General features: G+C 35.5%; 1 protein-coding gene across 5 annotated transcripts in view; it reads left to right on the top strand.

The window, feature by feature from the left end:
* Window positions 1–26,170, top strand: part of Themis (thymocyte selection associated) — a 205,060-nt gene that overhangs the window by 70,324 nt on the left and 108,566 nt on the right. For all 5 annotated transcript variants that reach the window (XM_027402857.2, XM_027402858.2, XM_035440329.1 and 2 more), the window contains one exon: window positions 23,011–23,469. In XM_027402857.2, the coding sequence (XP_027258658.1) occupies window positions 23,011–23,469 (459 nt within the window). The remainder of the gene's footprint in view (window positions 1–23,010; window positions 23,470–26,170) is intronic.

Genomic DNA, 26,170 nt, shown 5'->3' on the forward strand with positions numbered 1-26,170 from the left:
CAATTGAGGAACTTCCATATTGATTTTATAGCACTGGAATAATTAACATTTCCAAGCCAGCACTTGTTATTTATTTTCTTGATGGTAAACATTCTGGCTGGAGTGAGAGGGAGTCTCAATGCTGTTTTATTTTGTGTTTTTTGATGGCTAAGGATTTTGAACATTTCATTCATATTGCTTACTGATCATATTTCATCTTTTGAAATCCCTCTGTTACATTGGCACATTTATTGAGTGGAATTTAGTTTTTTATTTCTGTATATATTCTAAATTTTAATCCTCCATGAAACTGTCAAAAATTTTCTTCTATTCTTAAGTTGTCTCTTCACTGAATTGTTTTCTTTGCTGTTTAGAAAGTTTTAAATTCTATCACATTTATCACAGCTTCAAATTTTTTTTCAACTAAACCAAACCAAGGAAGTAAAAGACATCTATAATGACAATTTTAAAACTCTGAATAAATGCATTGTAAAAGACACTAAACAACAAGAACCTCCCCCCTCCAGAGGTTGTTAAGCAAACAAACATCCTTCAAAGTTCCTTTAGTGGCTGATTTCCAACTGTTAGAGGACATACTGTCTGAAATCTGAATTTTAAAAATGAGCTGAGACTTTTTTTTATAAATATATTCTTTATATAGAAAAAAATATATCCCATTCTTATAGAAGTACATTAATGATACTTGCTCGTTTATAGAGGTATTCAAATCAACTCATTTATTTCTTGATCCTTCATAACAACATATCTATTATTGAAATAATGTATGTATATATTAAATTAAAGTAGATGTGATTTATTTAGGGAAAAGAGAAACAAACAGGAAAGAATAGGGGTGAGAAAGGATGATAAGTAGAACAAGGTGAAGGGTAGAATATGCTCATCAATCCACATATAATATATATACTAAAAATAAGTTATGATACTAAATACTCCAATTATTATTATTATTGAATTATACAGTTCCCGAAAATTATGTACACTTTTGTTTAATTCACTTTGAGTGTCTGTGGATACATATCTGTATTTACAATTGCTATCTGGTTTGAGTGGAGAATCTCTCTTAACATCTTACAACCTTCTTTCTCAGTAATAACATTTTTAAAGGGAAATTTGGTCTAAGTTTAAAATTTATTTTCACTTACTGATTTTTTTAAAACAGTTTCTTGATCTGTTGCTAAGCTTGGCACAGAATGTACAGTATTCCTGCTATACCTACTGAGAGTGGGTTTACCAACATTCACCAACATGCTCTACTGTATTTTGCATGATTTACAGTAGGTATTGCAGTTTTCTTTGTTTTTGCTTTCTTTTTTGCAACTAATAATACAGTCAATCTTCTACCTTTTTTACTCTCAAACTACTTAAGTTTTTAAATTTACATTCTTTCTTTTGTAACAGGTAGCCTATGCTTTGATATTTTCTTTTATCATGCCAAGCTGTCTTTTAATCATTGTTTATCCACTTTTAGTTAATAACATAACTAGTAATAAAGAACTTATGGCCATTATTTTGGCCCCCTTTTCATGTTTTCTACTCTTCTGGTCCTGTGTTACTGTCTACTTTTTGTATATGGGTATTTTCTAGCATTCCACTTTAGTTCTTTTGGATTTTAATAGGTTTTAAAAAGAAGTTTTGGGTTCATAACAAAAGTAATTAGAAAACTCTTTAGTGAGACCCAATCTCTAAACACCTAAATCAAACAACCTACCAAACAAACATATTTTTAAAAAGTCCTTACTTTCTTGGATTGCATAGTAAACACAGTAACAGAGTATTTATTTTTAATAAAGTCCTAGGTTGTCTTGCAAAATGGCTTTGCTGTTTTTCACTACTATGAACAATAAATGGGCATTCTTGTTCCATGTCCTTACCATGAACTGGCTCTATCGATGTCTGCATTTAGTCATTTGATACATGCACGCTTTTTGTATCAATGTCTTGTTTTAATCAGGAATTTCCAGATGGAATATGAATGACAATGAACATATTTTCACATACTTTCTTTGGTGAGGCATCTGTTGAAGATTTTTGACCATTTGAAATGTATTAAGGGTTTTCTTACATTATAAACTCTGTATATCTTCAAGAACATTCTTTTATCACATTCAGATTTTACAAATATTTTCTCTTAAATCTGTGGCTTATGTTCTCATTCTCTTGATAGTGTCATTTTGGACACATAATAAAGTCTAGCTTACCATTTTTTTTTCTGGATTGTGTCTTATGATTGTACCTAGAGTTCATCTCCAAATTCAGTGTCATCTAGGGTTTCTTAAACTGTTATGTGGTGTTTTGGGCTTTCACTTAATATTTATATTGTGTTAATATTTGTAAGGTGTAAGTTCTATGCCTGTACTCACTTTTCTGCAAGCAATGGTCTAGAATTTTGTTGCAAAGAATGCTTCTACTGCATTACCTTCCTTTAACTGTTAATGTTTCTCTGAAATCATTCCTGTGCTATGTATTGTGTCACACTGGTCAATCTGTTTATTCTTCCAGTAACACCACTTTCTTTAGAATGTTGATACTTCATAATAAGTCTTGATGTCAGGTAGCAATATTCTTCTGAATTTATTATTACAGTTCAAAATATTACCTAATCTGTGGCACTTTGTCTTTCCATGTTAACTCAAAGTTTTTGTTAATATACATACAATAGCCTCCCAAAATTTTCACTGTACTTATAATTAATTCACAGATTTTAATTGGGAAGAATTGACTTCTTATTACAATAGTGAAACTTTCTAGCCATAATGTAGAATATTACTCTATTAGTTTGTACAGTTTTGCTTTTATTAGCATTTTATAGCCTTCTTCAGCAAGAATACATATTTTAATATATTCATAACTATTGCATTTAGAGATTTTTAATTTTTACTAAATTTAAATTTTTTTATTGGAGAGGGTTCACACATGCCAAGTTGTGCATGTAGGGGTCAAAACAGCACTAGCTAGAGTCAGTTCTCTTTTATAACATGGATCCTGAGGATCAAACACGGGTCACCAAAATTGATGGCAGGCACCCTGAAACTTCTTGCCAGCCCATCATTTTGAGGCTATTTATGGAATGTTTTAAATTTTAGATTCTGCTTGACTATTGTAAAAGCAAGTACTTAAAAAAAAACAAAACAAAGCAAAACAAAACAAAAAAACAAAAAACCTTTTTCTCCTTGCTCTAATTTCCCGCCTTTTCAGGGATGGTTTTACTAGACACTATCTTGAATAATTTTTTTTTTGCTGAAACCTTAAGATTTTCTCCACGAATAAATGTGTTGTCTCTGAACAAAGACACATTTGATTGAACCTCCCACCATTGGTGATCAGCACAATGTTGAAAACAAGGTTGGAGAGGATATGCTGGCTGTCCCCCTCATCTAGTTAGCAAGCCCTCACTGGAGGGCTTGTTGACAAGTGAGTGTCCTTGTAATCTTAAAGTGCTGATGTTTGTGCTATTGTTTTTTTTCTCTCAATGGATATGGAATTTTGTCAAATGCTTTTATGTATCTTTTGGTGTGATCACATGCTTTTTCTTCTTTAGCTTCTATATATGATAAGGTACATTAAATAATTTTCAAATGTTAAACCATTCTTGCATTAGTAAACAAGAAAAATACAGCAATCATGCAGTACAATCCCTTTCTTTATCCATGTAGGATTTAATTTGATCATATTTTTTGATGATTCTTACTTTTATAGTAATGGGAGATACTGATGTATTGTTTTCTTTTCTTATTATCTTGGCATTAATGCCTCCATTGAATCAAAAAGTATCCCCCTGTTTTTAACTTTAGGGAAAAATCATAAAGTATCTCAGAATTTTCTTAAATGTTTGAAATAACATAGAAGTGAACCCCATATGGTCCTGGAAAGTTTGGTCTGGAAGTAATTAATTATTCATTCAATGTCTTTAATAAATATAGGTCTGTTGAGAGAGCCTGTTTCTTCTTTGGTGAGTTTCTGTACATTTTGTTTTTTGAGGAGATGATTTTTGCAAACAGGTTGACCAGATGGCAAAAGCATGCTTGCTCATATGGTACATTATTAGACTTGCAGTGTCAGAGGATCTACAGGGATCTCTGTCTGTTTTGATTTGAGTTATTTGTGTCTACTTTGTCTCTTTGTTTTTGCTACTCTGGCTAAATGTTACTCTATCTTCTTGATCTTTTAGAGGCAACAGCTTTTGTAATTTTTATCTAGTGATTTCCTATTTTTAAATTCATTATTTCTGACCTCATTTGTATTTTTTTATTTATTTGATATAATTTGCTTCCATTTCTAGTTTTCTAAAGGAGAGTTTGTGTCTTTCTTTGTACACACATAGACACATGTACATATACACATGTGCAAACACATGCACAGATGTATGTACACACATGCACATGCACTCACACAAGCACACATACACAAGTGTAAATGCATGCACAGATGTGTCCATGAACAAACACATATATAAACACACCCACTCTTGCACACACACACACATTCATGTGCAGAGTGGTACACATATTGAATAAGTTTAACACTTTCTTTGTGAGACAATTCTCTGCTGACAGTAGTGTCTTGATTTTTATCAGGCAGGTTTTTGATTATGTTTGAAGGACAATTTCACTAGTTTCAGGATGAGGTCAGTGGGTTATTTTCTTTAAATACTTTATGAATTTCACTCCACACTCTTCTTTCACAGTTTCCGTAGATTCAGGGCCTGTGTTGTTCTATCATAGATGTTTCATCCCCCTGAATCCTTCTGTGATTTTTCCATAGTATGCTAAGGTGCAGTTTTTGGCCTTTGCTCTGTTTGATGTTCCCTTACTTTGCTGAATCCACATTTATTGCTTAACATTAATTTGGGAAAAAAAAGTATTTCTCATTATTTCTTCAACTTTCTTTCTAATCTGTTCTCTTTTTTGATATTCCCATTATGAATATTTTGTACCTTGTGTTTTTAATGGTTCTTGGATATTCTGGGATTTAAAAGACATTGCTTATTTCCTCTTTGTTTTTTCTAGGAGTTGGTCTTTTTTTTTTTTTTTTTTTTTTGCTTACACCAAATCTATTAGCCAGCCCATCAAAGGCATTCTTGATGTCTCAGTGATTCAAACATGTGAGCCTGCCTCCAGTGCTTATTTTCTTTAATCAAAGTGTGTATTTCTCTTTGAGTATGCATGCATTATCATTTTCTTCTTGATAAGCAGACTTGAGTGACAGTTACTGTGGCAAATATTCCTATGGTGATGTGATAACAAGATGCTGAATGAGGAGATACATTCTGTCTCATTCTTACATTGAGCCCTTGCCTCTGAACTGTGACTTTCACAAGAGCTTGCCCTTATATTTAGTGGGACAGGATGGCCACAGTAACCTGTTTTTGTGCAGATAGGTATTTCCCGTTTTTGAAGTGGAAGGCTAGAAAGGCTGGTGTTATCATTCTTGCCTTGGGTTAGGTAGGCCTCGATAAAGTTCCAATCATTTATGAGCCTGTAAATTAGTTTTTCTTGTGGGTATTTTGGACTTCCTTAGAGAGGAATTTCATCTCCTTGTTTCTTGGGCTGTACCACTCTGGCTTCATCTCTCCCACAGAATTTCATTGGCATTTATCTGCAGACACTTCGCCATCACTTTCCGCCCAGGCTTCTTTGCTAAATCGCAGATGTGTACTTAATGCCAGACTATATTTCTGAGCTTCATAGACATTTAGGAATCCAAACTTTAAAAAAATAGGCTTTTAAGCTGTTTCTAGTGCATGTCCTGAAGATTACAAGTAGCATTTTTATTCATAATAATATAATTTTGACTAATTAATCTGAGTGTCTTGTAGATATTCACCTTTAAAAGAATGGAGCTTTGGAGGCTTTGTTTTCCTTCATCTGTGCTTTTTTATGCCTCTGTTGGTACGCACTGTGATGATTCCCACCTTCCTGTGCGTATTTGCATCTGATAGATCTTATTGCTAAATTCACTTTCTGTCTTCTTCATGCTTTGTTCCTCAGTTTGTGCAATTACAGTTATCTACAAATGTGACCAGTTATCTAGTTTTGTAAGATAGCATTCTCATGCTTTTATCTCTATATTCTCACTGTCTTTGAATCTAAAGTAACTAACAAAAATTATTTCTCTATTTAGTTCAATGTCTAGGCTTCCTCAGGCAGTTTCTAATGAATTCAACAGATTCCCCATCCCCATGTTCTTTGTTGTCTGATTCATTCTTTTTGTTAAAAACTGAGTGTTTTAATACATTTTTGTTTATTTGTTTTGTGAGAGTACATATGGGGGACACATGTATGCCACATTGATCATGTGGGGTTTAGAGGACAACTTTTGGGAGTTGGTTCTCTCCCTCAGCTGTATAAATCCAGGAATCTAACTTAAGTTGCAAGGATCAGTAATAGGTGCCTTTACTGATATGTTATCCAACATCTGAATGTAGACACACTTAATTCTTGTCCTGTGCCTTGGTGATGCTTCTTATTGCTACTTGTCAGTATTTTTCCTTACTAGAGTCCAATTTCTTTGTGAGGTGTGGCTACTGAATGCTTTGTAGACAAGTGATAGTCTTTGTTTTTCTTCAACTGAAAACTACAAGTCTTCAGTTTTTGTTGAGTGAGTTTTGTCTTTATTTGGGGTGTGTCTTCACAACTCAGGTACATTCTGCTCAGAAACAGCCTCAAAGAAAAATGGGACTGAGAGGTCATGATCTCCAAGGTTTATCCTGGGTGTCCACATAATCCTAGACATGCACAGAGTTGTGCATGAATATAGGACCTTCTAAATACTCTTGAGGTTTGTTGAAGCATTCCAGTGTCCTTAAGCCATCTTACATACCCCGCTTTTTAAAACTGTTCCTGTTACACCCTTCTTCCCTGCCACTTCAGGCAGCTAAGAATGACAAGCACTACCTACTAATGTGTTGGAGAAATGCTTTCAGGAGAAGGTTTTTGTTTTGTTTTGTTTTGTTTCTGTGGAAAACAGAGATGACTCTAGACATATTAAATACTTGTAGTTCTCTGGACTTGGGATTGAAGAAGCATCAACCATATCCTTCTATAGTGTTGTTTTCAGGCTGCTGGTTCTCAAATTTGCCTTGGAGATTTGGATGGGGACAGTGTGAAGATGGGGACCTAGCAGGCTAAAACACCACATTTGTTCTACTTACTGAGATCCAGTCACCTTTGTGAATTCTTCTAAGATTGCTTCAACTCTTGGGTTAATTTTCTAGAGTCCTGCAAATTAAAATGTATTTTATAAGAAGTAGTTTGTTGTTTTTACATAGGAAGTAATTTCTAGATTCCTGCTTCATCATTTTGATGACTTCTACAACCCTGTGTTGAAATACTTAAACAGAGACACTCTATTTCAGGTAGTGATCAAAACATTCTGACAAGACCCAAGGAATGGATCCCATAAGGTTTTGTCTGTAAATAACTAAAATCCACTGACAAAAGATACTGGCCTTTGTGCCTAGAACAGTATAACAGACATGGATCTAAAAACTCAGGCTTCAGCAAGCCTCAAGGCAAGAAAGGCTTATAGGGATTTAAGAGGGACAGTTTTAGGGGACAGGTGCAAATCTTTCTTGTTGAAACATAGACAGGAAAGCAAACTTTCAATACACACTAGTTCACATCCTATCATACAATGCTTCCATATGTTTCTATTTTGTCACCTCCCAAATGCTGAAATACATTAAAAGATAAAAAGTGAATATTCCATTTCTCTGTGGCGATAAACAAACTGCCCAAGAAGCACAGTTTGTTCTTTCTGAAGACAACTCTCTTTCTGAGCTAGAGAACTTGGCTGTTGCTGCCAAATACAACAAAAATATATCCTGATACTTGGTAGCTGATTGTATTATCCCCATAGATTGGTAAATCACATCATATTTGGTTTATAGTGAAGATCCAAATTCCTAGATTACTTTCTGGAAAGATTTATTCCTCCTTTGTGGTGTGATGTGTGAATAACAAACATCTCCTGGTTAGTCATGAGAAATACCCTGGAAGAAAATGTTTCCCTACATCTTTATGATGAACAATGATTTTTTTTTCCAAACAGCAATTGTACATTGTATCTCCTATGCACTGGTTTCCCTTGAAATCTTATAAATCTTTTTGCTTTTTACATTGTGGCTCTAAACCTTATGCTCAAGGAAAGCTGTGGATTCATCCATAAAACCTCTGCTAAAATTACAAGGCTAGATTGAAGAAATTTTTCTCCTTGAATTTTTATATCCTAGTCTATGAATTGTATTACTGTGAAGGAATTCTATTTCAGGAGACAGAGGGTCTGGATGAAATGTGAAAGCAAAGCTTAGAGATGGCATATCCCTTGCTACTCCATGCTCTAGCATATCCTTCAATACTCCATGAATGTGAGATGATGGCATTCAGACAGTAGTCTGCATATATGTGTGCATATGTAAGTTACAGAATCAATACACATTTGACAGATGAGACATTTGAGATAGTGGGAGGCAGAGTAACCTGCCCAAAGTCATATAGTTAGTAAATGGTTTTTATTAAATCTGTGCTAGCTCTGCCCAATAGAAATGAGTCACATAAATAATTTAAAAAGTCTAGTTGCCACACTAAATGCAGTGCTGCATAAAAAAGACTCCTGAAATTAGCAACTTAAGACAAAAACATCTCACATCCCTTTCTTGAGCATATGAAAAATTAAAAAAGAAATTAACAGTAACTAGTGACTAAAACTGGCCTAATAAAAGTGCCTCTATATAAAATTGATTATGAAAAATGATAAAAATTGTAATATATGTCTTTTGCTGGATGTTGAAATGCCTAAACCATTAACATTTTCAAAATGAATTTTCCCATTGTTTCATTTGGAGACTAATATATTATTTAATTCATGGAATAACTATAAGCTTACATCCAGTGGAGTGTTGGCTAGTTTTTTGTCAACTTGACTAAAAGGTTAGTCATCAGAGAGGAGGGAGCCTCAGTTGAGAAAATGCCTCTGTGAGACTGTCTGGTAAGCAAGGCAATAGGTGTTTTCTTGATTGATGGTTGATGTGGGAAGGCCCAGCTCACTGTGGGCAATGCCACCCATGGGCAGGTGGACCTGGTGGTACCAAAAGCAGGTTGAGGAAAGTCATGGAAAGCAATCCAGTGTTCCACCAGGGTCTCTGCTTCATTTCCTGCCTTCAGGTTCCTGGCCTGACTTTCCTCGGGGATAGAATGTGACCTAAGAGTTATAAGCTGAAATAAACCCTTTCCTTCCCAAGCTGCTTTTGGTCGTGTTGCTTATCACAGTGGTAGAAAGCCACAGACAAGGGATATTCCCTTTTATTTCAGTCTACCACTGAAATGTGTGTCTCTTCCAAAGTCACCACTTTATACTCAGAAGTCTAATCACTTCATTTGACTGAAATAGGACTTTGTAAATCTGATAAAACCTTATGCACAAATATTTAAAATGTATGTCTATGATAAAGAGTATCTAGGTCTTTTGTTTTTGAGGGAATTTTGTTAAAGGAAGCAAGATGTAAAGGAGGGTTTGCTTTTCCACCTGGCTGTGAGGATGAGGTGGAGTTGAGAGCAGTTCTGCACTGAACTTTGTCCCGACAGAGCCTGCTGCCCAAAGAAGCAGGGGCCGTTTCTCCACGAATACTGGGTCAATTTCTGTTGAGCCATGTCATCCCCATCCTCACCTAAAAACAAAACAAACAAAACTCAGCTGTAACTACTATGCAAATGTTTTCCTGGCCAAAGGGAGTTTTTGTACAAACTATGTGAGAAAATACAAATTGCCATGCAAAAGAAAGCCACCCTTTTGTAGCAATTTACTGTTTTAATTTGAGGGTAAATTGTCTTGTACATTTAAAACATAATATGATTATTTTTCTTAGTTTCTAGCTTTCGGTTAGCAATAGCGTATATCACATTAAAGACAAATAGACTTTGAAATTCTAGGTTAAAATAATGTTTTACTTCCCACCCAAGTATATTTTTAATTCTTAGCGCTGGAACAGAATTTTGTGTTGAAAACAATCATTTGAAAATGGGCAAATCCACAGCCGATGATGTTTTGTGTTATTTCATATCTCCTTCTGAGCTCTATTTTATCACGCCTTGTTCACTTTTTCCTCTATGTGTAAGTCTCCTAATGATGTCTCTACAGCATCACCATGGAAGGACCATCACGAGAGCAACTACCCTGCCTTTAAAAACTGTCCACACTAGCCTTCAGTCCTTCACTCTTGACAGAACATTAGTATAGTATGATATTTTATTTATACCAACGATATTTCAAGCATTTAGAGCCTGTTTATAACAACCTCCATGATAATACACAGCTGTACAGATAGTTTCAATTCTGCCTTATGTCTTGTTTCCTTTAGCAAGAGTTGTTGGAACACAAACTGCTTTTTATATTCTCCTTAATTCCACAAACCAATATGCACAGTGTCCACCAAGATCAACATTCACACCAGAGATACAAGTGTTACAGTTGAAGGACTACACTCTCAAGGTCATTATCAAAAGTCCATAGCTTCTGTTTGATTACTTTTGGTGTTGTACAATCTATGGGTTTAGATAAATGAATAATGACATACATTCACCATAGTTTCACTTCCTTGAAAGTCCTCTTTATACCTTTTATTCTTCTATACTCTCACAACCTTTACAGATTCTATACTCTTAACTTTGCTAAGTGTCACGTGGTTGGAATTATGTGGTAATACCCCCTTTTCCGATGTTCTTTGTTCATTCCCTAAATGTATTTAAAAGTTTTCCATAGCTTTTCATAGATTAATGAATCGTTTCTTTTAAATGGAGCTGGATATTTCTTTGTATGTGCATTGTCTACTCTTCCAAGCCTTCTGAATTCCTCCAAGTTTTAAAAATTACAAGGAAGAACTGCTGTAGTCATTGATGAATAAGTTTTTATGCCCTCAGTTTAAGGTATATCAATTTATCCCAATTGTATGTGCAATGAATCTTCTAGAAAATTAGAAAATGGATGGAAATTCAAGGAAAGTAATAAAAAACCTCGTAATTTTCATACGAGAGCTATTTAACATTATTTATATGTGATATATTTGTTTACATTATTTCATAGATACAATAAATACACATCCACTGGTAGTTGCATGAATTAATATAACAGACAGAAGTTCATTTCTATATACTTACCTGTGCCAATAAATATTCTTCAAAAGCACAATTTTTGCTTTCTGTATTTCTCATATTCCATGTTTACTAAATTTATCTTGATAATGACAATTGATGCAATTTTTATTATAATGAATAATCTTTGAAACAAATACTTTATTTTTACTTCTAATTATTGTAATTTCATGGAGTTGAAATTGTTGGCTCAAAAGTAAAAATATTTTTAAAGATTTTTGTTTGTTTTAAGACAGGGTGTTACTATGTATCTCAGGCTGGTTTTGAACTTAGGGTCTTCCTGCCTTAACCTTCTGAGTACTAAGAAGCTCTGTGTGTGTGTGTGTGTGTGTGTGTGTGTGTGTGTGTGTGTGTGTGTGTGTGTGTGTGGTGTATGTGTGCATGTGGTGTGTGTATCTTTTGTGGTTGGTGTGTGTGTGTAGTTGTATGTATGTGTGCATTTGGTGCATGTGTCTTTGCATGATTGGTGTGTGCGCTTGTGTGTCTTCTTGTGATGCTGAAGATCAAAACTAGTTCTTTGGATCTGCCTAGATTACTCCAGCATTAGCCATATCCCCAGAACTTAATACATTTTTTTTAAAAAATTTTTGAGACAGGGTTTCGCTGTGTAGCTTTTGACATGTCCTGGCAATTGCTTTGTAGACCAGGCTGGCCTTGACCTCACAGAGATTTGCCTGCCTCTGCCTCCCAAGTGCTAGGATTAGAGGAATGCGCCACCACCGCCCGGCTATATACATTTTTGTATATATATTGCTACATTTCCATATATAATATATATGTTGATATATAGTGCTACACATTTTGCAGCATTTTTGCCAATCTGCATTACTACTAGGGACATGAGAGGGACCAAATTATTTGCTTTTTGAAGACTGAAGTCGAACTGTTCATCTCCCACTTATGTTTTTAATTTAACAGCTTTATTAGAACATGACTTAGTTTAACAAAACCCACTTGTTTAAAGAATGCCATTCAATGTTTGTTGGCATCCTTGTCCTATAAAATAAAATAATCTTTAAGAAAAAGAACCCTCTAATTAAACTTACAATTTAACTAGAATCAAAGAAAGTAAAGAAGTCTGAGATGGACAGCGGAGGCTGCAACTACTCTCAGAGCACTGCAGGCAAATGTGGACTGCAAGGTGTGCAGCTCTTCACATGTGACGTTCAGGTGCCTGTCCTGTGTTTTATTTGGTATTGTTTTAGATTGGTGGCAAATACATATGACCAGGATCCATGAGTTGGAAAACTTTCAGCAGCGAGATGATGACTGTTACTTGCAGGTAATCATACACAGAAAGGCTAGTAGAATTCAATGAAAGAAGAATTCAAGAATTCTCTTAATTAAGCAAATTTTCTAGATGACAAGCTGCAAAATATGTGTGAAACAGTAACAGAGATATAAACACATATTTATAAATACGAACATACTGTTATGAGGCCTTTTATAACTGTTTAGTATATATTAGGTTTATACAGTGAATAGTTACCTGACTTGATTATGTATGTGTATGTGACCTGAATAGAGGAATATAAATGTCTAGAGAATGATGGGAACTAGAGAGGGCGATAAAGTAAACAAAGGCAGGGTAGGAGGTTAGGGAGTGAATACACTCAACACACAATAGGTTGCTACATGAAAAGAGTAAATACATTTTTGAAGGACCACAAAATATATGGAAAAGTGTATTAAAAATAAAATAATACATTGAATATTTGAATTAGAAATTTGAACATTGAGCCGGGGGTTGGTGGCGCATGCCTTTAATCCCAGCACTTGGGAGGCAGAGGCAGGCGGATCTCTGTGAGTTTGAGGCCAGCCTGGTCTCCAGAGTGAGTGCCAGGAAAGGCTCCAAAGCTACACAGAGAAACCCTGTCTCGAAAAATCAGAAAAAAAAAAAGAAAAAGAAAAAAAAGAAATTTGAACATTGTAAATACATTGATTCTGAATTAGTTTATGTTTGGCTCAATGATAAATGTAACTTATGTTTTAGAATAGTAATTATGGAAATATTGGTTCTTGAGGCTATAACTGTGAAGTCCAATTTGGAGATTAATAAAGCAATAATATTTAAATATTTTTCTAAATGGAATGCTGAGCAAGTATGTTTTCTATCAATATTAGTACCTAATATAAAGTTAGGAGCTATATTATATGTTATAGAAGCAGAATATTACTTTGGGGTGGAGAATAAAGATGTTTGTTATATGGAGCCTTCTAATCAACAAACAGAATATCTCTTCATTAATAGTTACATACAATTCAGAAAAGCATATCAAATTGGATCATCAACCTTCTAATACATAGCAAAAAGTAGAAATAAATGAAAGAATTAACATTTAGCTAAGAATTATATTTGAAACAGCTTTCAGATTACAAGTTATGAGACTGGTTAAAACTAAAATATAAAACAAAAAATCAATAAAAGCTTATCTTGATGTGGCAGGTTTGTAATCTCAGCTATAATACTGGTATCTGAGGCAAGGGGATCACCATGATTAAGATCTTCCTGGGTTTCATAGTGAATTCAAGGCTGAACATCTTATCTAGATTCCCCCTGCCCCAATCCCCCCCCCAAAAAATAAGGAAAAAAATAGGGCTGAGGGTGTAAATTAGTGAGAAATACTTGGTTTGCATGTGTGAGACTCTAGGTTCAATTTTTACAAACACACACACACACAATATCAACAAAAAGACAAAGTTAGTGGGAAGTTAACTGAGAAGCAAGCAATGGACAGAAATAATTCAAATGGCTCCTACCCATATAGAATTTAGTTTGTACTCACTGTTACAAATTAACACAATAGTGAAAACTTCCATTTGTGCAATTCAGCTACATTTTTTTTTTCTGATTGTGGGAGTGAAGCTTAAATAAATGACCACTCTTCAGTCCAACTGAAGGGTAAATCATACTCTGTCTGAAATTAAATTCAGCAATAGATTGCTTATCCCTTCTGATAGGAGTTGATATACTTCAGGTTCTACCTGTCAATCAACTAGCAACTAGCAACAATCAACATGTACTCTGCACATGTACAGAGATTGTGGTTTAGGACTGCTCTATACTTGTCTATGCCTTGATCCAGCCTTCTTAGAATGGCACTCTACACAAAAAGGGGCCTTCTGATGTTTAAAGCATCACTCCATTGCTCTACATATCAGAGTAAATTCTAAAGAAATAATCATTTCAGAATTTTTATTAGGACAAGATAACACAATCAACTTAAAAGCCCGGATGCAAAAATTGTAAATAATGACAAATGTTATACCATATTATTCAGCCATTAAAAGTTTTATTTGTGAAAAAAATTAAAACATTAGATTTAATCATCATTTGATACTAAAGGGAGAAAGCCGATACAAATAAATTATATAGTAGAGTTTAAATGTTTTGAAAAACTTTTCTATCTGTACATACATAAAAGTTTAAGAGTGTATGTCAAAAATTAAAAGAGGCTCTTTAAGTTTAGTGAAAATACAAGTGACTTTAATAGTGAATATATCTGCATAGATGAACCCTAAACACACACATTGCCACTCCACACATTAAAAAATAAATGTTTGAGTGAACTTGTGGCTAAATTCTTCGACTCATGAGTTTCCTCATCCACTGAGTTGTAAAACATTAATGTCCTACGGGTTTACTATACACCTTGACACAAAATACACAGCAGAAACACAATGATTATCTGTTCTTACTATGATTAACTTTTAAAAATATATAGGAGCATTTTATTAAATTCAGCTCAGCCTAAAAAGACCTTTAAAATTCTTAATTTCAACTGCCTTTCTTATTTTTCCTTTGTTTTAAGCAATTGTTCTCTTATTTTTTGTCTTGATGATACACTTTCTATATTCTCAATCACCTTTGGAAGTGAAATTTTTTTTCTGGGAAGTTGAAGAGGTTATTCGACTGTTGATAACCTTACTAGTTAAAAGCCATAGGAAAAAGCATAGAGAAATCCCTGTTTGTTTACTTTCCTTGGGTAAAGCTTAAAGATGTCTAATTTAGGTGAAATTTTTCGAATTCCTGTTGCCTGGAATCAAAGGGCTATGCTTGGAGAAAGTTTTCTATTTTAGGCTGGTGAATTTAGGCTGGGGAAAGTCATTCAGTTTTCTTTATCTTGCAAATCAAACGATTTACATTTTAATCTGTAGCATCCATTTAAAACTTATAGTTATCTCAGAAAATTATACCTCTCTTAATTTGAATTTAATGTAAATGGAGTTTAGTTATTTTTGCATAACTATGGGTAAGAGATTTAAAAAAAAAACAAAACAAAACCCACGACTACATGGCAAAAATCAGCAAATATGTCAAACAAAGCACCACGCTCCCCAGAAACACTATGGCATATGTTGACAGTTACAAAAGCATTGCTGCTGTTTTCACCCTTCACACCAGAATAATTTTTTCAATATTTACCTCCCATGTGTAGAGAGGGAAACATATGGGGCTTTACATAATCATAAGCACAAACAGGTGGCTACTTAGGTACATTTAATTTGCCAGCGACATCAATACAGAACAACACTATCAGCTCCGCATGGCTCCCGAAACCTTGCCACGAATATTCCATTAGCAAATTAAGATCATTAAAACAGAGGGAGGGGTAGTCCCCCTTCTATGGCTTCAACTACCTTCCAGAGTCCTGAATAAAGTGAGATTTCAAAAACACCTTGGCATTTCGTGGCTTCTTTTGTTCAGGGCAACTTGGGTAACTGTGTATAATGCCTGCCTTGTGAATACTACTAGCAGCACAACACGTGCATTTAAATGTGCTTCCCTCTTTCCCTTCACTCTCTCCACCACTGCTCTTTATGGACAGGAAATTATGGTGGTTAAATTTTCAGCCTTTTATCAAAGTGTAGGTTCTGATTCCTGAAAGCAACCTGGAAATACTTCTCCAGAGGTGGGCCACCTACACATGTCACCTGAGGCTCATTTCCATTTTCAAACACTGTGGTGAAACCTGTAGAAATTATCATCACTGGGAAAATTTGTTCTATGTATATTAGGGACTGAGTAGTAGATTTTGTTTTCATCTATTGGAGCCAGCCTAGAATATATAATGTGTTTTAGTTGGCACTGAACTTGTAGCATAGTAAACCATCTGACCTTACAACCATCCTTCAATGGCTTTGAACCCAAGTGAGAGGAAATGAGAGATAATTACCAGTTTGTTAATGTATTGTTTGAAAATGCTACCTATTTTGATTTAAAAATCATAATGACTTTATAAGGCAGGTGGTATAATTTCCCCTACTTTTTAGAAGAAAACATTGTATCTCCAGTGTTTTCACATGCACTGAGGAAAGGGATAGGCCAGAACTGAACCCCAATTTTTAGAACTGGCATTCCCTATGTGAAACTACCTACAAGTCTTACCATCCATGTGCCTGGGTTCTACTACCCAAACTCAGTAAATTTACACCATTTGAAGACCCTCCAACAAAACTCACTGTGATATGCTGAGGTATGTATACAGTCTGTGGAAATCCTGAAGTCCTGAAGTCTCCATGTGTCTTTATGACACAAGGGACTGGACTCAGTGGGTTGAGGAAACTGCAAAAGTTGTGATCTCAATAAGAGTCTGTGAAATCAAGTTTGTTACTCATCCTTACCTTACCACTTTCGAAGAGAATGCTAGCATAGACAAATCTGCACGGCACATTTATGACAATGGAGCCTTAGCCATGGGTGTCAGGTTATACCATCTGAACTGATATATGAATTCAAACTTGTTGTACGATGTCCTTCCAAAGAGTTTAAATGCCTCTGAAGAAGAGGTGCTGTTGGGGGTGTTCTTTGCAGCATTGAACCAAAGAGATAAAAATGAATTGAAAGATTTATGATGAATATTCTTCACTTCTGGCTTAAAAGAAGTATTAAAAGATTTCTATAGCTACTGCAGACCATCTCAGTGCAATTATTGACGTAATGATGCTTGGGCATTGGCATTCTACAGCCTGCCTTAATCTGCAGCTTGGTCACTATCTTTGATGTATTTCTTCCCTCTCAACTATTCAGCTGAACTTCCATGCAACATTTCCAGGTCACAAACTTGGGCTTGTTTCTCATTCCTTACTGGGGTCATTTTGAGACTTCCCACAATTTTTCTAGAGAATGAGAAGCAGTCATGAAAACTTCTATGAAATCTGTAGGACTCCATTATTGGCTCATGGTGTTCTGTAATTATCCAGTATTCAACTAGGAAATCCAGAGAAGTTTCTCATAGGATTATTCCTGTCTACCCTGGTATTTCCTCAAGGACTTTAAGCTTTCTGTTTTGTAGGACATTCCATGTACACAGTTGCAACCTGAGGTTGAATATAGATACATATGCTACTAAAACACTGGGTTTGTGGAGTCTATATAAAGGTTTTCATAGGGATACACAGCACAAACCCAGTGTTTGCAGTAGATGAATCGATATAAAAGTTTTCATAGGGATACACAGATCTACTGCAAAATGTCTTGGGATGCAACAAAATGAGAGAAAAAAATCATCAAGAAACATGTGAAGTGAAATATTTCATAGACAAATACTGGCTAACAAGGATGTTTAGGAATTTGATTGCAAATCAAACCATCTTTAGAGATTACCTGAGGAAGCCGCTGCTTTAATGATGGTAAGACAAGATTCACAGAAATCTTCAACTGGAAAGCCTATTGCCAAACCAGTTCTTTCACATGCATCATTCCTTTAAAAAATTTTAAACTACATCTCATATACACTTTTAGATAAAGTTTATCTGCTTATGTTTGTATATATTAGATTTTATTTGTACCTCAGAGGTAGGAGTTTTCTTATAATAACAATAGATATACATTTATATTTGTTAACTTTGAAATATTAAGGAAGATTCAGCCTATTTTCCTGTTTCATTAGGCTGGAGCATTATTATTATACCTCATCATGTGGCTGAGGGAAAACTTAGGTGGGAATAGAAATGCCAACTCTGTCCTGCTTGGCTTTGTTCCTGTGTGTTTGTGATGGTATTATTTTCAGCACATGGTTTCTTATAGGGCGTGTGTGTAAAGGTATTTGCCTATTTCATGAGGATCACTGTATTTGAAACCTATAAACATATATTTTATTCCAGCTATCAGACTGGGGAGCAAGAGTTCCCGGATGTTCAGGTCAGCTGTTTCTGTCTGCATGGGACTGATCCAGACCCCAGGAACATGGGTTTCTGTGAGGAAACCTCAGAAATCCATGGGACCTCCTGTAGAAGCCCAGTATTTATCCCTAGCATAAGTGTGGACTTTGGGAGCCCATTCCATATAGAGGAATACTCCCTGAGGGAAGACACACGGGGGTGGGCCTAGGCCCTATCCCAAAGGATATGATAGACTCTGATGACACCCTATGGAAGGCCTCACCATCCAGGGGAGCAGAAAAGATATGTGACAGATAAGGTTTTATTTGGGGGGGGTAGGGGAGGATCGGTGGGAGAAGGGAACTGGGATTGTCATGTAAAACAATCCTGTTTCTAATTCAAATAAAAAAAAGTTGGAAAAAAATAAAAAAAAAACAAAATCATATATTTTAAAAATCTGCCTCAATATGTCTAGTGGCTTACAGCACACTGAATGTAGATGAACTTGATTGGGCAGTGCTATCACTTAACCTGATTGGTTGAGTCCCTAGTCCTCCCTCTATGCATCACTATAGTAGAGGCTGAGTACCACCTAATACCAGGGTTAGTGCAGACAATGTCCTAAAGATCAGTAATTTTCACTTTTTGTCTTGCTGGATTTTGAAAGTTCTATTGTCTTTCTATACCCCAAAGGGAAGAAAACACCTGGAAAAAAAACACATGTCAACTTATGAAACCCTAGACAGCTGCTGCTTTGTAATAATGATGCAAAATTGAAATGCATAACTGTGTTTAATCCTTTGTACTTTTAAAAGCAAAAATCTACTATATTTCTATGAGTTTATGATAAGAGAAAATTTATTCAAAAGTTCACATCTTTATTTGTGAAATATTCATGTTTTATTAATGTGAACTATTTTATGTTGCTATTTTGAAAATGAAATTGTATCATGCATGCAAATTTCTGCCCATGGTGATCTGCTAATAAGTTAAAAACTCTGCTATTGCTGATATGAGAAGATGATGAGAAAAAAGTAGCTACATTTTATTTCAGAGTTATTTGCTAGAGATGGAAGATATAGATTTGGTTGGAACTAGGAAAGAAGCTTGAAGGTTAGACTAGAGTAAAAGGACTCAGTAATCTTCTAAATGATTTTCTATGGTGTATTCAAAGTCATTCTGTGATATATTTTGAGGAAACATAACTTTCAAATGTATTCTTTATTTCTGTGAAAATTGATTATAGAGAAGATAAAAGGTTAAAAAAAACCCTATCTGATGAGAATAAATTGTGCACAGAGAACTAACAATGAGTGATCACCCTTCCTGGGTTTGGGGTACACTGGCTAGTCTGTGTAAAGGGAAGGCCACCTGGGAGAACGGTTAACATACCTTGTGACTCAGAATAAACACATTGTTCTTGTGAACAGTGTCCTTGTAAGTCATATGTGTATCAGGGAGACAGATTGGCTTGGTGGCTAGAGGCAGAACATGGATGCCACAGCTCTGATTAGAGATATTTTTAGAGCCATGATTAGGCTGTGAAAATTGTGATCTTTTTCATGCTTCCCAGTAGTGATGTTTGCTTTACTGTTCCCAAAAGATAATTGTCAAGACACACAATGCATATGAAAAAATTGTTCAGACTTGGATATTTCTAAAAATGTCTCACTTCTTAGTGTTTTGAAAATCACTAAGTGTTGGTTAATGGCTGACAAGATGGCTCAGTGGGTAAAGGCAATGGCTGTCAAATCTGATGATCTGATTTTAATCCATAGGAGACACATCATAGAAGAAAAGAACTGACTCCTGTAAATTGCTCTCTGACCTCCCCACACATGCTATGGCACGGAGAGTCCCATACAAACATGTGCACATAACAAATTATAAGTTATAACTCCCTTAAAATATAAAGTAAAAGATTTGATAAAATAAATTCACTTATTAACTAACTTCAACATTTTATTTACTTCCTTTTCCTTATTAAATTTTTTCAACTAACATATTCATTCTAAAATTTTTGTTTCTCCTAAGTTATGAATAATAGTGAGAAGCAACAAGATGGCTTAATAGGAAAAGGCACTTGTCATCAAACTTGGTAATCCGAGTCTCCAAAACCCACATGGTAAAAAGGTTAAAAACCCAACCCTTCCAAGTTAGCCTCAGACTTTCACATGCTTCCCATGGCATGTGTGTCAAACACATGCACACAAATAAATAAATAAATAAATAAATAAATAAATAAATAAATAAATGTGAAGAAAGAATAGCACACATTATTAGGAAAAAGCATGTCCATAAAGAAAGTCTCTATTTGTGAAACTATTGGAATCATATCCCTACAGTGTGATTGATAAGGTATCAAAGATACAATTCGAGAAAGCTGTTCCATTTTCTCTAATAGTTCATCACAGAAATGAAGCTAAAGGACACTATGACTGCAGTAGACGTGTGTGTAGACAGCCTTCTATAAAAAGACGCTTCCATTGCTGACAACCAAGATTGCTTCCCACATCTGAATAATAGACCTAAAAATAAAGGAACATGATATTTGAACCTAGTGTTCAGACAAGTAGGTAGGCATAAACAGCAAGTTTGCTGCTTGACTAAGAGTGGGATGAGTAGATTTTGTTCTTCTCTATTTCAAACTCTTATATTCTTTGTGGAAACAAGATGGTAAAAATGATGAAATCTACAACAGATCGGTCTTTATTGTGTTTAATTTTGTGTTCAGTTTCTGACATTGTAAATTAAATATACAACATGATGCCATCATCAACAAAAGCAAACTTGTCCCATTTGATAACAATGTCTACTTCTAGGAGGGCCTCTTCAGACTGGTTGCAATAGCAGATGAAGAGATAAGTTAATCAAATAGTTCCCCTGAATCCCACCATTTGGTATGTTAAATTGTGTTATATGTTACCTTCTAAGAGAAAACATACAGATTCATAGATACAGGTTCTTCTTGCAATAGGACACCCAAAAGATGGAGTGGGGGGCTGTGATTTACCTGAAATAACTGTAGCCCATGGGGGTCACTACTTATCCCTAGCACAGGAATGGACTTTGGGAGCCCATTCCACATAGAGGAATACTCCCTGAGCTAAGACACACGGGGGTAGGCCTAGGCCCTATCCCAAAGGATATGACAGACACTGATGACCCCCTATGGAGGGCCTCACCCTCCCTGGGGAGCAGAAAGGGTATGTGATAGGTAGGGTTTTAGTTGGGGGGGTAGTAGGGGAGGAGGGGAGGGAGTGGGAACTGGGATTGACATGTAAAACAATCTTGTTTCTAGTTCAAATTATAAAAAACTGAAAAAAAAAGATATTTGGTTCTGCAAGATGGTTGGGTGGCTCAGTGGAAAAAGTGCTTCCTATACAAGCATGAGGTCCAAAGTTCAGAACCCAAGTTAAAAATCAGGGCAGGCGTAGCAGCTGTCTGCCATTCCAGTACTTGGGAGGCAAAAACAAGTGATGTCTGAGGCAAGCTGGCTAGTTAGACTAGATGATCAGTTAGCTCTGGGCTCATGTAAGAGAACCTGCATCAATAAATGAAGTGGGAAGTGTTGTCACCCTCTGTCAATTCCTGCCTTCCCTCAGACATGGGCACATATGCATGTACACCCTCAAATACAATGGGCACATACATAAGAACATACATTCACACTCACAACACGTATGCATATTCTTGCACAAAAATCACTCCAACAATCTAAATCGACATAATTCCATGATGCCTTGTGAGGAGGGCTGATATACCAAGACACATTGTGTTATGATTTATTCATGTGTGTTTTCCTCTGAGAATTCTGTAAGCAAAGAAAAATTGGACATTCTACATGCCAATTTTCCCTTTGGAGAATCACAGTGCTTCAAAAGTAGCTCAGAAATCCTACATTAATTAGAAGATGCAATTATTTTTCATTATGGTAAAGTATAAACAACATGAAATGTATCTTAAAGCATATGGTCCAACTGCATTTAATACATTATCCTCTAGTTCCAACTGTACAACTTTTCAATCAAAATCTGACTGGGTCTATTTCCTTCTGGGAAATGTATCTCACTTTTTAATTTGGTGTGTCTAAAGTAGAATATATTCACAGAAAAACTAATCAAATCTTCTCTTTTTAAAAATTAGAAAAATGTTGAGAGATTAAGTGCCTTTCTTAAAATCACACTGGTAGTTAAGACAGCACATGTCTTAGTCAGGTATCCCATTTCTGAGGACATGGTATTTGGTATTTCAAGAAACTTTCCTTGTTTCCATTTCTGTTCCTGTTTAGATGATTTAATAATCTAAAAGGTATATGCTGACATTTTTCATAGAAGAGTTTGAGATTCAAATAAGCATCTTGGCCTAAGGATATAGCTCAGTCAGTAAAATGCTTGCATAGCAAGCTTGAGGACCTGAATTGTACCCCCAAATTCTAGGTCAGAAAGCTGAACAAGGAGCCTGATATCTCATTTTCAAGGAAATCTAGATGGGCCCTGGTCCTCCCTGGAGAGCCTCTTTGGTGAGCTCCAGGCTAAAAAGGGACCTTGCCTGAAAGGACAGTGTACCCAAGGGTGGTACAGAGGTGACCCTTTGGCATCCACACACATGCCCATCAGCATACTTATCTCCACACACACATGCATGAAATAAGCACCTAATATTTAAAAGTTATACTATGCTTGCTTTATGGCTTTATCATTGTGATTTTCTTATGAGAACTTTTATTGTAATAACTCTAATCACATGATTCTGTTCTTAGGTCTATTTAAAGTCATGGCAGACAAAACTCCGTACCTTACCATGGAAGAAATCACAAGAACCATTCAGATTGGACCTAGTAGACTAGGACATCCTTGCTTTTATCACCTGAAGGATATAGAACTAGAGAATCTCACCATAAAGCAGGGTGAGGCAATAAGGCTCAACTCAGTGGAAGAGCTCGATGGAGAAATGCTGGTGAATTGCGGTGTGGTAAGGGATCATCAGAGTCATTCATTTACTTTGCCACTGTCACAAGAAGGAGAATTCTATGAGTGTGAGGATGAACATATTTATACCCTAAAAGAAATTGTTGAATGGAAGATCCCAAAGAACAGAACACGGACTGTGAAACTTACAAACTTCTCAAACAAGTGGGACTCACCCAATCCATTCCCTGAAGGCTTTTATGGTACTTTGATTCTCAAGCCTGTTTATGAAATCCAAGGGGTGCTGAAATGTAAGTATACACTGAGAATGGTATCCCGGGTGGGTGGGTATCACAATGGATTCAGAAACTGAATGGGATGCTGTGCCTGTCATTCATTAAGTCTCCTAGATTCTGCATCTGTATCTAAGAAAACCAAGACAGATCTGTCTTAAGGAGCAAATTAAGTAGTGAGAATGCAGGTATATTATAAACTGCTATCCAAGCACAAAATACTTTAACTATTAGCTTCAGGTAGACTGAAACACTAGTTCTTTTTACTACTTGTTATTAAGAGTTAATTTTTAGAATGAGCATCCAAAAGCAGCTTTCTTGTTCCCACAGTGTCCCTTACTCTTATTTTATGACTTTTTTTTTTAAATCTCAGCCTCTTATAACTGGTCGCAATTTCTTTTAACATAGATTCTCTGACTTAAAGAAAATGATATGATAAATTATTTTTACACTAGTGTATTTCAATATTCAATCTTCACTGATTTTTTATATTTTAAAAGTATCTGCATAAGTCTTTGCTATTCAAAGATATTTGTACCCCAAAATTTCAAGCTTATGTTATGTAAATGGGGCAATTAGAGGATTATAGAATTCTGAACCTAGTTCTAGCCAAGCCTGATAACATGCCCAATAATCCTAGCTTCTCTAGAGGCTGAGGAAGGAAGGTGGCAAGTTCAGGCCTGCCTGGGTAACATCCTGGTCAACTTAGCAAGACTCAGTCTCAAAATGAAAAATAAAAGGGACAGAGAATACAGCTGAAGACAATTCTCAACACAGGTAAGGTCCAAGGCTCAATAACTTTCAAAATGGGAGCTTAGAACAAGTTGAGTTTGCTCTCATGGAGTTGTTTTGAAAGTGAAATAAAGTAGAACTAAAGAACTTAAGATCATTAAGCTTTGTCAAAAGCTACCTCCTTAAATGTCTCAAAATTGATTTTTCCCTGCCCTTATTATTCTTACACACTTACAAAAAGAGATGATGTGAATCTTTTGACAGGTTTTAGAGTTGTAAGTTAAATTCTATCATGCTAAAAGTTAATTAAAATTTGGTCAACTCATTTTTGGACTAAAGGTATGGAGATCATTTGCATGATTTGATTTTATAAAATATTAGGACCACTGCAAATTTTAGAACTCACGGTAGTGTTCTGTTAGCTATCTCAAAGCACCTGACTGAGAGCTTTTCTTTCTGTTCATGAGTAATAGATAGCATTTTCTTGTTTTCAAATCAGTGAATTTTCATCTTCTACCTATCACTTGCTTATAAATGAGAACAAACCCAGAACCCAAACATGTAGACTGAGAGGTTAGAACTTGTAACGAATTTGGATTATGAATCCAGTGCTGATAGATGGATAAATGGTAGTCAAGTGATGCAAGGACAAATTTAAAGCTACCCAGCAAACGCAACCTGTGGAAAAGTGGTAAGCAAGTGAGTGAAAATTCAGCACAGCTGTATGAGAAAAGAGGGCAGACAGAGATAAGCATAAAAATACAAATGGCAGGTGTGTGTGTGTGTGTGTGTGTGTGTGTGTGTGTGTGTGTGTGTGTGTGTGTGTAGCCATCCATAGAGCATCATGAAGTCTATCCAAAGAGATAAACTTGAGATTTATCCTAATCAAGAAAGTGTTAAACTGGGAGAGGCAGAACATAGGAGCATAGCAATTCCAGTGGGAAATCCAGCTGGATTAGAGTTCTGTTCAATGGACATTGCAATGGGAGAGATAGGAAATTCAGATGAACTTAGTATGCAAGATGTGCCATCAGCAGGATCTAGAAGTCTATTGGACGGGAACTTGTTCAACTGGTCAACCTTATTCTCAGCCTTTGATTTCATCTAGTAGTGGAATGATATGCACTTATTAAATATGAACAACAAAAGAGCAGGATTTGTTAAAAGAATTGTTCAGGTAGATTTAAATAGAGTTTTCTGCTAACCAAGGAACAACCTTTGAACATCCTTCATGAAATGTTTTAGCCCTGTTTCTACTATACATTAGAATCAAAATTTCATATTCCTTATGAGGGGTCACTTTTTCAGGAAAATTACAATGTTACTCTTAACTATATTGGTAGCTCAGCATATATGCTGTATGAGACTAGCTTTCACGTATATAGACAGCAGAATATTTCATAAAACCAAGGATGGGAATCTGCTACAAATGCCCCATTAAACAAATAAAAAACCCTTTTTGTTTTTATAGGTATTTCCCTCTAAATATGACAAGGAAATGATGCTTTCACACCATTGTGGTTTTCTTTTGCATTACTTTTTTGAATGAGTTCAGATACTTCCTTGAACTCAAGAGATGTTACACAGTTGCTTTTGCCATGCTTGGGTATCAGTCTAAACGCCTTAGGCTTGAGTCCATTTTTCCCCACAAAGTGACAGGAAAATAACTGATCTGAGGTGGATAGAATGTTTTATAGTAACCTTAGAGGAAGATGGAAAATGATGGGACACCGAAGAGCTATGAAATATTGATTTCCTGAAAAATGGCAAGTAACTAAAAAGAGGGTATATAAATATTTTACTCTTACAGCTGGTTTTTAATATGTTGCTAATATGACTATTTATATCCCAGACAAAGGAAAAACAGCAGAAATGACACACTGTTTCTCAACCTATGGGTCATAACCCTTTTGGGTGTCAAACATCACTTTCACAGGGGTTGCCTAAGACCACCAGAAAACACAGATTTTATATTACAATTCAAAAC

Source organism: Cricetulus griseus, chromosome 2 (genome assembly GCF_003668045.3).
Source record: "Cricetulus griseus strain 17A/GY chromosome 2, alternate assembly CriGri-PICRH-1.0, whole genome shotgun sequence".
NCBI lineage: Eukaryota > Metazoa > Chordata > Mammalia > Rodentia > Cricetidae > Cricetulus > Cricetulus griseus.